The 14,833-nt window shown below is 42.5% G+C and overlaps 1 protein-coding gene across 3 annotated transcripts in view; it reads right to left on the bottom strand.

Annotated features, from left to right (window-relative positions):
* Positions 1-8,406, bottom strand: part of dgkd (diacylglycerol kinase delta) — a 173,936-nt gene extending 165,530 nt beyond the window's left edge. For 2 of the 3 annotated variants that reach the window (XM_045724294.2, XM_014213440.3), the window contains exon 1: positions 8,234-8,405. In XM_045724294.2, coding sequence (XP_045580250.1) covers positions 8,234-8,368 — 135 coding nt within the window. In that variant the 5' untranslated portion in view covers positions 8,369-8,405. Of the gene's footprint in view, positions 1-8,233 lie in introns of all 3 variants that reach the window. The other variant, XR_014378845.1, reaches the window with a different exon arrangement.
* Positions 8,407-14,833: the final 6,427 nt, after the last annotated feature.

The raw sequence follows: 14,833 nt of genomic DNA on the forward strand, positions 1-14,833 counted from the left end.
TGTGGGGGCTGTGCTTTGGCAAAGTGGGTGGGGTTATATCCTGCCTGTTTGGCCCTGTCCGGGGGTATCATCGGATGGGGCCACAGTGTCTTCTGATCCCTCCTGTCTCAGCCTCCAGTATTTATGCTGCAGTAGTTTATGTGTCGGGGGGCTAGGGTCAGTCTGTTACATCTGGAGTATTTCTCTTGTCTTATCCGGTGTCCTGTGTGTATTTAAATATGCTCTCTCTAATTCTCTCTTTCTCTCTTTCTGTCTTTCTCTCGGAGGACCTGAGCCCTAGGACCATGCCTCAGGACTACCTGGTATGATGACTCCTTGCTGTCCCCAGTCCACCTGGCCGTGCTGCTGCTCCAGTTTCAACTGTTCTGCCTGCGGCTATGGAACCCTGACCTGTTCACCGGACGTGCTTGTTGCACCCTCGACAACTACTATGATTATTATTATTTGACCATGCTGGTCATTTATGAACATTTTAACATTTTAACATTTTGACCATGTTCTGTTTTAATATCCACCCTGCACAGCCAGAAGAGGACTGGCCACCCCTCATAGCCTGGTTCCTCTCTAGGTTTCTTCCTAGGTTTTTGGCCTTTCTAGGGAGTTTTTCCTAGGGAGTTTTTCCTAGCCACCGTGCTTCTTTCACATGCTTTGCTTGCTGTTTGGGGTTTTAGGCTGGGTTTCTGTACAGCACTTTGAGAATATCAGCTGATGTACGAAGGGCTATATAAAAATAAATTTGATTTGATTTGATTTGAATGCCAAGTATCACCTGTGGAGGAAACCTGGCACCATCCCTATGGTGAAGCACGGGGGTGGCAACATCATGCTGTGGGGATGTTTTTCAGAGGCAGGGACTGGGTGAGGATCGAGGGAAAGATGAACGGAACAAAGTACAGAGAGATCCATGATGAGCGCTCAGGACCTCAGACTGGAGCGAAGGTTCACCTTCGCGGCCCAAAACACATAGCCACGACTACGCAAGAGTGGCTTCGGGACAAGTCTCTGAATGTTCTTGTGTGGCCCAACCATAGCCCGGACTTGAACCCGATCAAACATCTCTGGAGACCTGAAAATATCTGTGCAGCGACGCTCCCCATCCAAACTGATAGAGCTTGAAAGGATCTGCAGAGAAGAATGGGAGAAACTCCCCAAATACAGGTGTGCCAAGCTTGTAGCATCATACCCAAGAAGACTCGAGGCTGTAATAGCTGCCAAAGGTTCTTCAACAAAGTAAAGGGTCTGAATACTTATGTGAATGTGATTTTTCAGTGTTTTTTTTGTTGTTTTTTTTGCAAACATTTATAAAAACCTGTTTTTGCTTTGTCATTATGGGGTATTGTGTGTAGAGTTATGAGGGGGGAAAAAACGATTTAATCCATTTTAGAATAAGGCTGTAATGAGACAAAAGCCAAGCTTTTGGTGTCATACCCAAGAAGACTCAATGCTGTAATCGCTGGCAAAGGTGCTTCTACATAGTACTGAATAAAGGATCTGAATACTTACGTAAATGTGATATTTCATATATTCTCTTTTTTTATACATTAGCAAAAATGTATAAACCTGATTTTGCTTTGTCAATATGGGGTATATTGTGTGTAGATTGATGAGGATTTTAGCTTATAACAGTGAACCTTTTTTGTGCGATACACAAGTCTATTCTAGGTCTTGTGGCATATTTTGGTTAAACTATGACTAATTTAATGGAATTGCAACCCTCTGCATGCACAGCGCATTCTTCCATCACATGTACAGCTGATTCTCAAGATCTTTCACACTAATGAGATGCTACTGAGCCCACACTACTACACTGTCTGAGACAATAATTACATGCTTTCTGGTAAGTTTTGATTACAATACTTGGTGGGGTGAAAATATTTAATAAACTCAGCAAAAAATGAAACGCCCCTTTCTCAGGACCCTGTCTTTCAAAGATAATTCCAAATAACTTCACAGATTTTCATTGTAAAGGGTTTAAACACTGTTTCCCATGCTTGTTCAATGAACCATAAACAATTAAAGAACATGCACCTGTGGAACTGTCGTTAAGACACTAACAGCTACAGACGGTAGGCAATTAAGGTCACAGTTTTGAAAACTTAGGACACTAAAGAGGCCTATCTACTGACTCTGAAAACACCAAAAGAAAGATGCCCAGGGTCCCTGCTCATCTGCGGGAAACTTGCCTTAGGCATGCTGCAAGGAGGCATGAGGACTGCAGATGTGGCCAGGGCAATAAATTGCAATGTCCGTACTGTGAGACGCTGAAGACAGTGCTACAGGGAGACAGGACAGACAGCTGATCGTCCTCGCAGGTCGTTCTCGCAGTGGCAGACCATGTGTAACAACACCTGCACAGGATTGGTACATCCGAACAGCACACCTACGGGACAGGTACAGGATGGCAACAACAACTGCCCGAGTTACACCAGGAACGCACAATCCCTCCATCAGTGCTCAGACAGTCTGCAATAGGCTAAGAGAGGCTGGACTGAGGGATTGTAGGCCTGTTGTAAGGCAGAACCTCACCAGACATCAACGGCAACAATGTCGCCTATGGGCACAAACCCACAGTCGCTGGACCAGACAGGACTGGCAAAAAGTGCTCTTCACTGACGAGTCGTGGTTTTGTCTCACCAGGGGTGATGGTCGGATTCGCGTTTATCGTCTAAGGAATGAGCGTTACACCGAGGCCTGTACTCTGGAGCGGGATCGATTTGGAGGTGAAGGGTCCGTCATGGTCTGGGGCGGTGTGTCACAGCATCATCGGACTGAGCTTGTTGTCATTGCAGGCAATCTCAACGCTGTGCGTTACAGGGAAGACATCCTCCTCCCTCATGTGGTACCCTTCCTGCAGGCTCATCCTGACATGACCCTCCAACATGACAATGCCACCAGCCATACTGCTCATTCTGTGCGTGATTTCCGGCAAGACAGGAATGTCAGTGTTCTGTCATGGCCAGCGAAGAGCCCGGATCTCAATCCCATTGAGCACGTCTGGGACCTGTTGGATCAGAGGGTGAGGGCTAGGGCCATTCCCCCCAGAAATGTCTGGGAACTTGCAGGTGCCTTGGTGGAAGAGTGGGGTAACATCTCACAGCAAGAACTGGCAAATCTAGCAGTCCATGAGGAGGAGATGCACTGCAGTACTTAATGCAGCTGGTGGCCACACCAGATACTGACTTACTTTTGACCCGTTCTTTGTTCAGGGACACATTATTCAATTTCTGTTAGTCACATGTCTGTGGAACTTGTTCAGTTTGTCTCAGTTGTTGCATCTTGTTATGTTCATACAAATATTTACACGTGTTAAGTTAAGTTTGCTGAAAATAAATGCAATCATATGTGAAGAACACAACAAAGATGCAGAATAATCTGGCCAAGTGCATAAAGTTCCCTCAGCGCTCACAACGCAATCTCATCTCTGATAAAATGACAAAAGTCCCTCTACTTCTATTTGAGGTGAAAATTATGAATCAGACACCTTATCGATAGCAACAGCTCATGGTCCTCCTGGAATCAGTAGTTTTTTTGACTCAATGGAGGAACGTAGTCAGAGAAATGCTGATGAATGTCTTGCTCGAGCTGTGTATGCAACTGGTTCACCTCTGATGCGCACAGGCAATGTGTATTGGAAGAGATGTCTGAATGTTCTTCACCCAGCATACACCCCTCCAACCAGACATGCATTATCTACTCATTTGCTAGATGCAGAGTTCAACAAAATTCCAGTGAAGGTCAAGCAAATCATAGAGAAAGCATAATTTGCAAATAAATTCATTAAAAATCCTACAATGTGATTTTCTGGATTTTCTTTTCTCATTTTGTCTGTCATAGCTGACGTGTACCTATGATGAAAATTACAGGCCTCTCTCATCTTTTTAAGTGGGAGAACTTGCACAATTGGTGGCTGACTAAATACTTTTTTCCCCCACTGTATGCTTGGGGTCATTGTCCATTCGGAAGACCCATTTGCGACCAAGCTTTAACTTCCTGACTGATGTCTTGAGATGTTGCTTCAATATATCCACGTAATTTTCCTACCGCATGATGCCATCTATTTTGTGAAGTGCACCAGTCCCTCCTGCAGCAAAGCACCCCCACAACATGATGCTGCCACCCCCGTATTTCACGGTTGGGATGGTGTTCTTCGGCTTGCAAGCCTCCCCATTTTTCATCCAAACATAACAATGGTCTTTATGGCCAAATAGTTCTATTTTTGCTTCATCAGACCAGAGGACATTTCTCCCAAAAGTACGATCTTTCTCCCCATGTGCAGTTGCAAACCATGGTCTGGCTTTTTTATGGCGGTTTTGGAGCAGTGGCTTCTTCCTTGCTGAGTGGCCTTCCAGGTTATGTCGATATAGGACTCGTTTTACTGTGGATATAGATACTTTTGTACCTGTTTCCTCCAGCATCTTCACAAGATCCTTTGCTGTTGTTCTGGGAATGATTTCCACTTTTCGCACCAAAGTATGTTCATCTCTAGGAGACAGAACGCGTCTCCTTCCTGAGCGGTATGACGGCTGCGTGGTCCCATGGTGTTTATACTTGCGTACTATTGTTTGTACAGATGAATGTGGTTCCTTCAGGCGTTTGGAAATTGCTCCCAAGGATGAACCACACTTGTGGAGGTCTACCATTTTTTTTCTGAGGCCTTGGCTGATTTCTTTTGATTTTCCCATGATGATGTCAAGTAAAGAGGCACTGAGTTTGAAGGTAGGCCTTGAAATACATCCAGAGGTACACCTCCAATTGACTCAAATGATGTCAATTAGCCTGTCAGAAGCTTCTAAAGCCATGACATCATTTTCTGGAATTTTCCAAGCTGTTTAAAGGCACAGTCAACTTAGTGTATGTAAACTTCTGACCCACTGGAATTGTGATATAGTGAATTATAAGTGAAATAATCGGTCTGTAAACAATTGTTGGAAAAATTACTTGTGTCATGCACAAAGTAGATGTCCTAACCAACTTGCCAAAACTATAGTTTGTTAACAAGAAATTTGTGGAGTGGTTGAAAAACTAGTTTTAATGATTCCATCCTAAGTGTATGTAAACCTCCGACTTCAACTGTATATGAAGGATCATCAAGCACCAATCTACCTCACCAAGCAGAGTGAGAGGAATAAGAGCACCACATTGAAGCTGCCCAGCAGGGAGACAATACCATCCTGTCTGATGTTCAGACTCCGCTTGCAGATGTAAGAGAAGAAATCTGTACTTCCCTGCCCACTTCACTGTTGCGCCAAGCAAAGGAAACTGCAGTTTTGAAATACATCAAAAAGCCTGAAGACTTCTGCCTGAAGTCAATACACGCAGCAGCGTACATGTTGGACCCCAAGTATGCTGGCAAGAGCATCCTGTCTGGTGCAGAGATCAACAAGGTCATCACTACCTTGTCTCGCCACCTTGGCCTGGAAGAGGGCAAGGTTCTTGGCAGTCTGGCGAAGTACACGTCCAAGCAAGGGCTTTGGGATGGTGATGCAATATGGCAGTCGTGCCAACATATCTCATCAGCCACCTGGTGGAAGGGACTTTGTGGATCTGAGGCTCTTTCCCCTGTTGCCTCCATCATCCTCAAAATCCCACCAACATCAGCCGCCTCAGAGCGCAACTGGTTCTTGTTTGGGAACACACATACCAAAGCACGCAACAGGCTGACCAATACAAGGGTTGAAAAATTGGTGGCCCATCCGGGCAAATTTGAGGCTTTTTGAGCCTGACAACGAGCCATCCTCAACAAGGTTGGAAAGTGACAGTGAAGATGAGGCCTTAGAGTCTGAAGTTCAAGAGGTGGACATTGAGGAGGTCCAGGGAGAAGCAATGGAAGCTTGAGAGGAAGACAACCAAAGCTTTAGTTTCTAGACTATCATTTTATAGATGTATGTTGAAAACGTTTTTGGGAGATGTGATGGATCATTGGGAATCATTCAATATTCCCTTTCTTTTGTTGTTCAGTGAAATCCTCCCATGTGAAGAGTCAACTCATTTCATTCAAGCTCGTAACTAAATCGTTTTTTTTATTTCTATTGGAAGGATTTAATCATTTGCAATTATGTCTACTTATGATAAGGTAAAAGGTTTATGTTTCTGTCTCCATATGATATGGTAAATATATCCAATGCAAAAAAACATTACATTTAAATGGTATTAATATTAATTAGCATATATTTCCATTAATTCCCAAATATTCCTGTGGAATGTTTCCACCTCTGAATATTCCCCAAAATGTGCAACCCTAGTCTGAATACTTTCTGAATGCACTGTACGCTGCTGCTACTCTGTGTTTATTATCTATGCATAGTCACGTTACCCCTACCTACATGTCGATATTACCTTGACTACCCCGTAGCCCTACACATTGTACTGGTACTCCTTCTATATAGCCTCGTTATTCCTTTTTTATTGTGTAACAATTTTTTATTTAGCATTATTATGCATTGTTGGTTAAGGGCTCGTAAGTAAGCATTTCACGGTAAGGTTGTATTGTACCTGTTGTATTTGGCATGTGACAAATACAATTTTACAGGACTTGAACCCTAATCCCTAGCCTAGCTAATGTTAGCCAGCTACCCACAACAAAATGGAATTCGTAACATATCATAAGAAATGGATGATGGACATTCCCAAGTGAATACATACCATACGAAACGTAACATACCATAATAAATGGAGCATCTTGGATTTAGGTAAAGAATGATACGAAATGCTCAGAGTCTAGGTCAACGTTGTTTCCGCATTTCAATGAAATTACATTGAACCAACATTGAATAGACGTTGAATTAACGTCTGTGCCCAGTGGGTTATTTCATCTGCAATTATTCTTCTGCTATTTATTCTGTTACCAATAATATTGACATGTTAAGAATATTTTCTGACTACAATTAATGTCTCATCTTTTAACTCAAATCTGTTAGCAAGTAGGTATATCTAGCTGCTAAGTAGGTAGGTATATCTAGCTGTTGCGCCTGGTGTCATAAACGTAACATAGTAAACGTAAATCCAGGACAGGTAAATTAGAATGATATGTTGTGTTTGGTATGCTTACATAAGACAGATGGTTGGTCGGGGTGGATGGGTGGGCATATAATGTTAACGTCCAGCAACTCAAAGGTTGCGAGCTCGAATCTCACCACAGACAACTTTAGCAACCTAAGTAATTAGCTAATTAACTACTTACTACGTTTTAGCCACTTTGCAACTTAGCATGTTAGCAAACCCGTCCCCTAACTGCAACCCTTTAAGCTAACCCTTCCCCTAACCAAAACTTAACCCTTTAACCTAACTCCTAAACGTAACCCTAAATCCTAGCCTAGCTAACGGATTTACGTACAGAATAATACGAAATGCTCTGAGACCAGGTTGCTGCCAGCCAACTGAAAAAAACATTCTGATGGAATGGCTCGTCCTGCGCTTTGTATAAACCCAGGGAATATATTGGTTCCTTTCTTTCTATATACAGCAATGTGAACGCAAATAGGACTCGGCCCACAAAATAGGTGAAGTGAAGTGGCAAAAGAGTCCTCTTTCAAAGGCAAGGGCAGTGTGAATGGGCAGAGTTCACTTTAAAGAGGACTGAAATCGGTTATTTTAAAAAGAGGCCTATATGTGAAATCACTCTTGAAAGGAAAAGTGTTAGCCAAAACATAACCTGTCTCCATTGTACAATATTGTAAATTACAACATATTTGTTGGCAGATAAGTGCTCCTGAAAAGGTATATCTAGTTATGAATATCAAACGAGATGCCGAATGAATCAATTGCGATAGTAGTTAGAAGCAAAAACTAGCTAGAGCTAGCTAACAGAATCGAGAAGTATCATATTGCTATGAAACAGCTGGCCATTCACATATGGAGCTATTTAGCAGCAGTAATCCACGGATTTAATATATTTTAAGTTAAAATAGATTAAGGTTTTGATGAAGGTTAGCTAACGTTACGATTTATCAACACCCAGTAATGATACCGTTATGTGTGGTGCTGATGATAGTACAGTAACGTTACTGATATCGAGAGCTCGAGCTATTATAGTTCCTTCCAGCTAGCGCAAGCGAGACATGTCCGGGGATCCTACTCGCCATCTCGTGGATGTAGAGAGACAGGAAAGAGCGGTGTTTCCCATCTGGCCTCGCAAAGCTAGAAAATTAGCAAAGCGGATGGAGAGAACAGCTACCGAAAAGAATGGTCGCCTTTGGCTTTGAATTGCAATGTTACCAATGCAATTACAGGTTACCTTGCTTCGTATCTGACCCGATGTGGAAACTTTGCGTATTAATTTCTGCGGAGATCCATGTTCCTGCTCTGGTTCACTATCCGAAGATTCATCCAGGCATCTTGCCGTGGCCTCGACTCGGACTGCCACCGCCATATCATTCGCCCCCAGGGAATGATATATAGAATGAGTGGAAGGTGGAGTCAATAGGAATTAGCACCCCCTTGTGGTCAAGACAGGGCAAAGCAGCACCAATGTTGACTCGTTTTTTTTTCTCAACTCATAAAAGATTAGTCTTTTCATTGTATTCTCTTTACAGCAATAGCCATTTTCTTTCCAAACTATGTTTTTATCACGATTGTATTTCGAAATATTGCGATAAACACATTGGGGACCATGGGAGAACCCTTTGAATAACGCATTTTGGTTCCAGGTAGAACCCTTTTGGATTCCATGAAGAACCCTTTCCACAGAGGGTTCGGCATAGAACCCAAAATAGTTCTATCTTGAACCAAAAAGGGTTCTCCTATGGGGACAGCGACAGAACCCTTTCGGAACACTTTTTTCTAAGAGTGTAAGCTCTCAGCCATGCATTGAACAGTCTTTTTTGCAAACAGTAATTGAGTTAAATTATGACTATCCAATTTACTCATCACATTAAGAATAATAAGTTATCTTACATAAGTCTGAAAATGCGATGATGCATGGAATGCTTTACAATGAAGGTGAATTTTTTTGGTGAACATTTTTAGATGTCTCAGATCCACTGGGCACAGCCATCAGTTCAACGTCTAGTTTTGATTGACACTTGATGGAGTTGTCAACTATCATGAATTCCGAGTGAAATCAACAAAACTTTGAACCATGATTTAGGTTAAAAGTCACAGAATTATTTTACGTTGTTGACTTTTTACAAATCCAATCACTTTTCCATGTTGATTCAACACCATCAGAATGGGTAAGACTGAATTTTTGTTGTTGAAATGATGTGCAAACAACATTGATTCAATCAGTTTGTGCCCAGTGGGATATGTCTCAGTGGAAGTAAACAAAAGTGTATCTTTCCACTGACCTGTACAACTCTCTCCAGAGTATTATGGCTTACCCATGCGAGTGAGCCAAACCAGGCAACTATTCTAAACGTGAGGATAGTTTCAATAAACCATATAGAAGAAGTGCAGAATGGATGATATTTAGCCTTCTCTCAAGTAAATAATAATTTATTAAACTTTTATAGGTCAAACTGTTACATATGGGATAATCAATGACACTGGTCAGCAATAAAAATGTAACCGAGGAGCAGTGGCGGTTGAATGAATCACATCCTTTATCCATCAATCATTTCCACATTGGGAATGCAGGGCACCGGGAAGCAGTCATTAGTAATTCTCAATGCTGACATGTACAATGCAGTTAATAAAAGGAGGGTCAAAGAAGACGGAAGGCCATTAAACAAAGTGTACATCTAGTTGTACATGTACATCATGGTGTGAGAAACAAGGTCACTCGCTGGGTGTAGGTGTTCAGGTTACATAATGCCTTTTGTTTGTCGTCCCATTGTTTGGAGGGTTCAAGTTTTCCAGGTGTCTTGAACTCATTATGGAGCCAGCGTGGATGAAGTGGTCTCTGGTTCCAGAGTATGAAGTGGGAAAAGAGAGGAAGAGTTTGAAAACTGGGCCCCAGCTGAAGAGCACAGCTCCTAAAAGCTTCAGTGTGACAGCCTTCCCTCTCTCGCTCCCTCGCTCCTTTCTCTTAAGGCCAGATTGTTTTTTAAGATGTTCAAACGTTCATAGATGACCGGCAGGGTCAAATAATAATCACAGTGGTTGTAGGGGGTGCAACAGGTCAGTACCTGGAGTAAATGTCAGTTGGCTTTTCATAGCCGAGCATTCAGAGGTCATGACAGCAGGTGCGGTAGACAGCAGGTCCGATGAACAGGTCAGGGTTCCATTGCCGCAAGTAGAACAGTTGAAACTAGAGCAGCAGCATGACCAGGTGGACTGGGGACAGCCAGGAATCCTCAGGCCAGGTTGTCCTGAGGCATAATCCTAGGGCTTAGGTCCTCCGGGAGGGGAGAGAGAGAGAGAATTAGAGGGAGAATAATAAAATTCACACAGGACACCAGATAAGACAGGAGAATTACACCAGATATAACAGACTGACGCTAGCCCCCCGGCACAGAGACTGTTGCAGGATAGATACTGGAGACTGAGACGGGTGGGTCGGGGGACACTGTTGCCCTGTCCAATGATACCCCCGGACAGGGATAACCAGGCAGGATATAACCCCACCCACTTTGCCAAAGCACAGCCCCCACATCACTAGAGGGATATCAACAGACCACCAATTTACAAATCTGAGACAAGGCTGAGTATAGCCCATGAAGATCTCCTCCAAAGCACGAGCAAGAGGGGGCGCAAAAACAGACAGGAAGATTGTGTCTGTGACTCAATCTACTCAAGTGATGCACCCCTCACAGGGACGGCATGGAAGAGCACTAGTAAGCCAGTGACTCAGCCCCCGTAATAGGGTCAGAGGCAGAGTATCCCAGTGGAGAGAGGGGAGCCAGCCAGGCAGAGACAGCAAGGGCAGTTCGTCGCTCCAGTGCCTTGCCGTTCACCTTCGCAACCCTGGGCCATACCACACTCAATCATAGGACCGACCCACTGAAGAGATGAGTCTTCAGTAAAGACTTAAAGGTCGAGACTGAGTCTGCGTCTCTCACATGGATAGGCAGATCATTCCATAAAAATGTAGCTCTAAGACCTAAGACAGGGAATGTTTACTAGGATTAAATGTCAGGATTTGTAAAAAAGTGAGTTTAAATGTATTTGGCTAAGGTGTATGTAAACTTCCAACTTCAACTGTATGTACGGCAGGACCAAATCAGAGAGATAGGAGCAAGCCCATGTAAGGCTTTGTAGGTTAGCAGTAAAACCTAGAGATCAGCCCTAGCCTTAACAGGAAGCCAATGTAGAGAGGTTGGCACTGGAGTAATATGATCTAATGTTTTGTTTCTAGTAAAGATTCTGTTTAGCACTAACTAAAGTTTATTTAGTGCTTTATCAAGGTAGCCGGAGAGTAGAGCATTGCAGTAGTCTAATCTAGAGGTGACAAAAGCATGGATTAGCTTTTTTGCATCATTTTTGGAGAAAAAGTTTCAGATTTTTGCAATGTTACGAAGATGTAAAAAAGTTATCCTTGAAATATTCTTGATGTTCGTCAAAAGAGAGATCTGGGTCCAGAGTAACGCTGAGGTCCTTCACAGTTTTATTTGAGACTACTGTACAACCATCATGATTAATTGTCAGATCCAACAGCAGATCTCTTTGTTTTTTTGGACCTAGAACTAGCATCTCTGTTTTGTCCAAGTTTAAAAGTAAAACATACTGTAACAGTATAGCTTTCGTCCCTCTCCTTGCTCCTACCTGGACTCGAACCAGGGACCCTCTGCACACATCAAGAACTGACACCCTCGAAGCATCGTTACCTATCACTCCACAAAAGCAGAGCAAGGGAAACAATTACTTCAAGTTCTCAGAGCGAGTGACGTCACCGATTGAAAGGCTATTAGCGCGCACCCCTCTAACTAGCTAGCTATTTCACACCGGTTACACCACCATCCACTTCCATATGTCTGAAACACAGGCTTCCAGGGTAGGCAATTTTGGGGCTTCACAACGTTTCATCGAAATGTACAGCTGTGTGTCCTCCGCATAGTTGACATTGTGTTTCTGAATGACATCACCAAGAGGTAGAATATTTAGTGAAAACAATAGTGGTCCATCCACAGAGATTAACTGATATCTTTCCAACAGATAAGATCTAAACCAGACAAGAACTTGTCCGTGTAGACCAATTAGGGTTTCTAGTGTCGCCAAAAGAATGTGGTGATTGATGGTGTCAAAAGCAGCACTAAGGTGGTGGGGTTCCTGAGTGGCGCAGCGGTCTACGGCACTGCATCTTAGTGCAAGAGGCATCACTAGAGTTCCTGGTTTGAATCCAGGCTGTATCACATCCGGCTGTGATTGGGAGTCCCATAGGGCGACGCACAATTGGCCCAGTGTCATCTGGGTCTGGCCTTTTTATAACGTTTTTGAGAGGAATGGGATGGGGGGGGGTTTTCGGGTCGAGCTTTGGCTTTTTCAAGAGAAGCTTTATTACTTTCACTTTTAGTGAGTTTGGTACACATCTGGTGGATATAGAGCCATTTATTATGTTCAACATAGGAGGGCCAAGCACAGGAAGTAGCTTTTTCAGTAATTTATTTGGAATAGGGTCCAGTATGCAGCTTGATAGTTTAGAGGCCATTACTATTTTCATGAATTTGTCAAGAGATACAGGATTCAAAAACTTGAGTGTCTCCATTGATCGTAGGTCCTAGCAGTTCTATGCAGGCTCAGGACAACTGAGCTTTTGAGAAATATGCAGATTCAAAGTGGAGTCCGCAATTTGCTTTCTAATGATCATGATCTTTTCATTGAAGAAGTTCATGAATGTCTCAGTGCTGAAGTGAAAGCTATCCTCTCTTGTTGAATGCTGCTTTTTAGTTAGCTTTGCAACAGTATCAAAAATACATTTGGATTGTTCTTATTCTCTTCAATTAGGTTGGAAAAATAGGATGATCGAGCAGCAGTGAGGGCTCTTCGATATTGCACGGTACTGTCTTTTCAAGCTAGTCGGAAGACTTCCAGTTTGGTGGAGCGCTTCAGGGCTTGGGTATTTTCTTTATACCAGGGAACAAATTTCTTGTGACAAAGGTTTTTTTGTTTTAGGGGTACGACTGCATCTAGGGTATTACGCAAGGTTAAATTAAGATCCTCAGTTAGGTGGTTAACTGACGTCCTTGGGTAGGTGGAGAGAGTCTGGATAGGCATCTAGGAATCTTTGGGTTATTCAAGAATGTATAGCACGGCTTTTGATGATCCTTGGTTGGGGTCTGAGCATATTATTAGTTACGATTGCAAACGTAATAAAATGGTGGTCCGATAGTCCAGGATTATGAGGAAAAACTATTAAAAAAACAAAAACAATCCACAATATTTATTCCACGGGACAAGACTAGATCCACGGTATGACTGTGGACTAGGTCCGGAGACATGGTGGACAAAACTCACTGAGTGGATGATGGATACGAAAGCCTTTTGGAGTGGGTAACTGTGGACTTACCCATGTGAATATTAAAGTCACCAAAAAACGGAATATTATCTGCCTTAATAACCTCTTACATCTAGACGTTCCGCTAGCGGAACACCTGCTCCAATATCCAATGATAGGCGTGGCGCAAATTACAAATTCCTCAAAAATCCCAAAACTTCAATTTTTCAAACATATGACTATTTTACACCATTTTAAAGACAAGACTCTCCTTTATCTAACCACACTGTCCGATTTCAAAAAGGCTTTACAGCGAAAGCAAAACATTAGATTATGTCAGCAGAGTACCCAGCCAGAAATAATCAGACACCCATTTTTCAAGCTAGCATATAATGTCACAAAAAACAAAACCACAGCTAAATGCAGCACTGACCTTTGATGATCTTCATCAGATGACACTCCTAGGACATTATGTTATACAATACATGCATGTTTTGTTCAATCAAATTCATATTTATATCAAAAACCAGCTTTTTACATTAGCATGTGATGTTCAGAACTAGCATTCCCACCGAACACTTCCGGTGAATTTACTAAATTACTCACGATAAACGTTCACAAAAAACATAACAATTATTTAAAGAATTATAGATACAAAACTCCTTTATGCAATCACGGTGTCCGATTTTAAAATAGCTTTTCGGTGAAAGCACATTTTGCAATATTCTGAGTAGATAGCCCGGCCATCATGGCTAGCTATTTTGACACCCACCAAGTTTGGGACAACCTAAACTCAGAATTACTATTAGAAAAATTGGATTACCTTTGCTGTTCTTCGTCAGAATGCACTCCCAGGACTTCTACTTCAATAACAAATGTTGGTTTGGTTCCAAATAATCCATAGTTATATTCAAATAGCTCTGTTTTGTTGGTGCGTTCAGGTCAAGCGAGCGTATTTCTTGACAAAAATATTCAAAATATTCCATTACCATACTTAGAAGCATGTCAAACGCTGTTTAAAATACATTTTAATGCTATTTTTCTCGTAAAATAGCGATAATATTCCAACCGGGCAACGTTGTATTCATTCAAAGGCAGAAAGAAAAAAATGGAGTAGTCTCGTGACCGCGCATCTCCAGTGTCACTGTCCCCAGGCTGACCACTTACAAATTCTCCTGCTGTTCTTCGCCCAGAGACAGCAGACACCCCATTCCACTTTCTGGCGGCTTTAGAGAGCCAATGGGAGCCTTATAAAGTGTCACGTTACAGCACAGATGCTGTATTTTCGATAGAGATGCAACAGAAGAACAACAAATTGTCAGACAGGGCACTTCCTGTATAGAATCTTCTCAGGGTTTGGCCTACCATATGAGTTCTGTTATACTCACAGACACCATTCAAACAGTTTTAGAAACTTTAGAGTGTTTTCTATCCAAATCTACTAATTATATGCATATTCTAGTTTCTGGGCAGGAGTAGTAACCAGATTAAATCGGGTATGTTTTTATCCGGCCGTGAAAATGC

The sequence above is a fragment of the Salmo salar genome, chromosome 09, assembly GCF_965601325.2.
Source record: "Salmo salar chromosome 09, fSalSal1, whole genome shotgun sequence".
Lineage (NCBI taxonomy): Eukaryota > Metazoa > Chordata > Actinopteri > Salmoniformes > Salmonidae > Salmo > Salmo salar.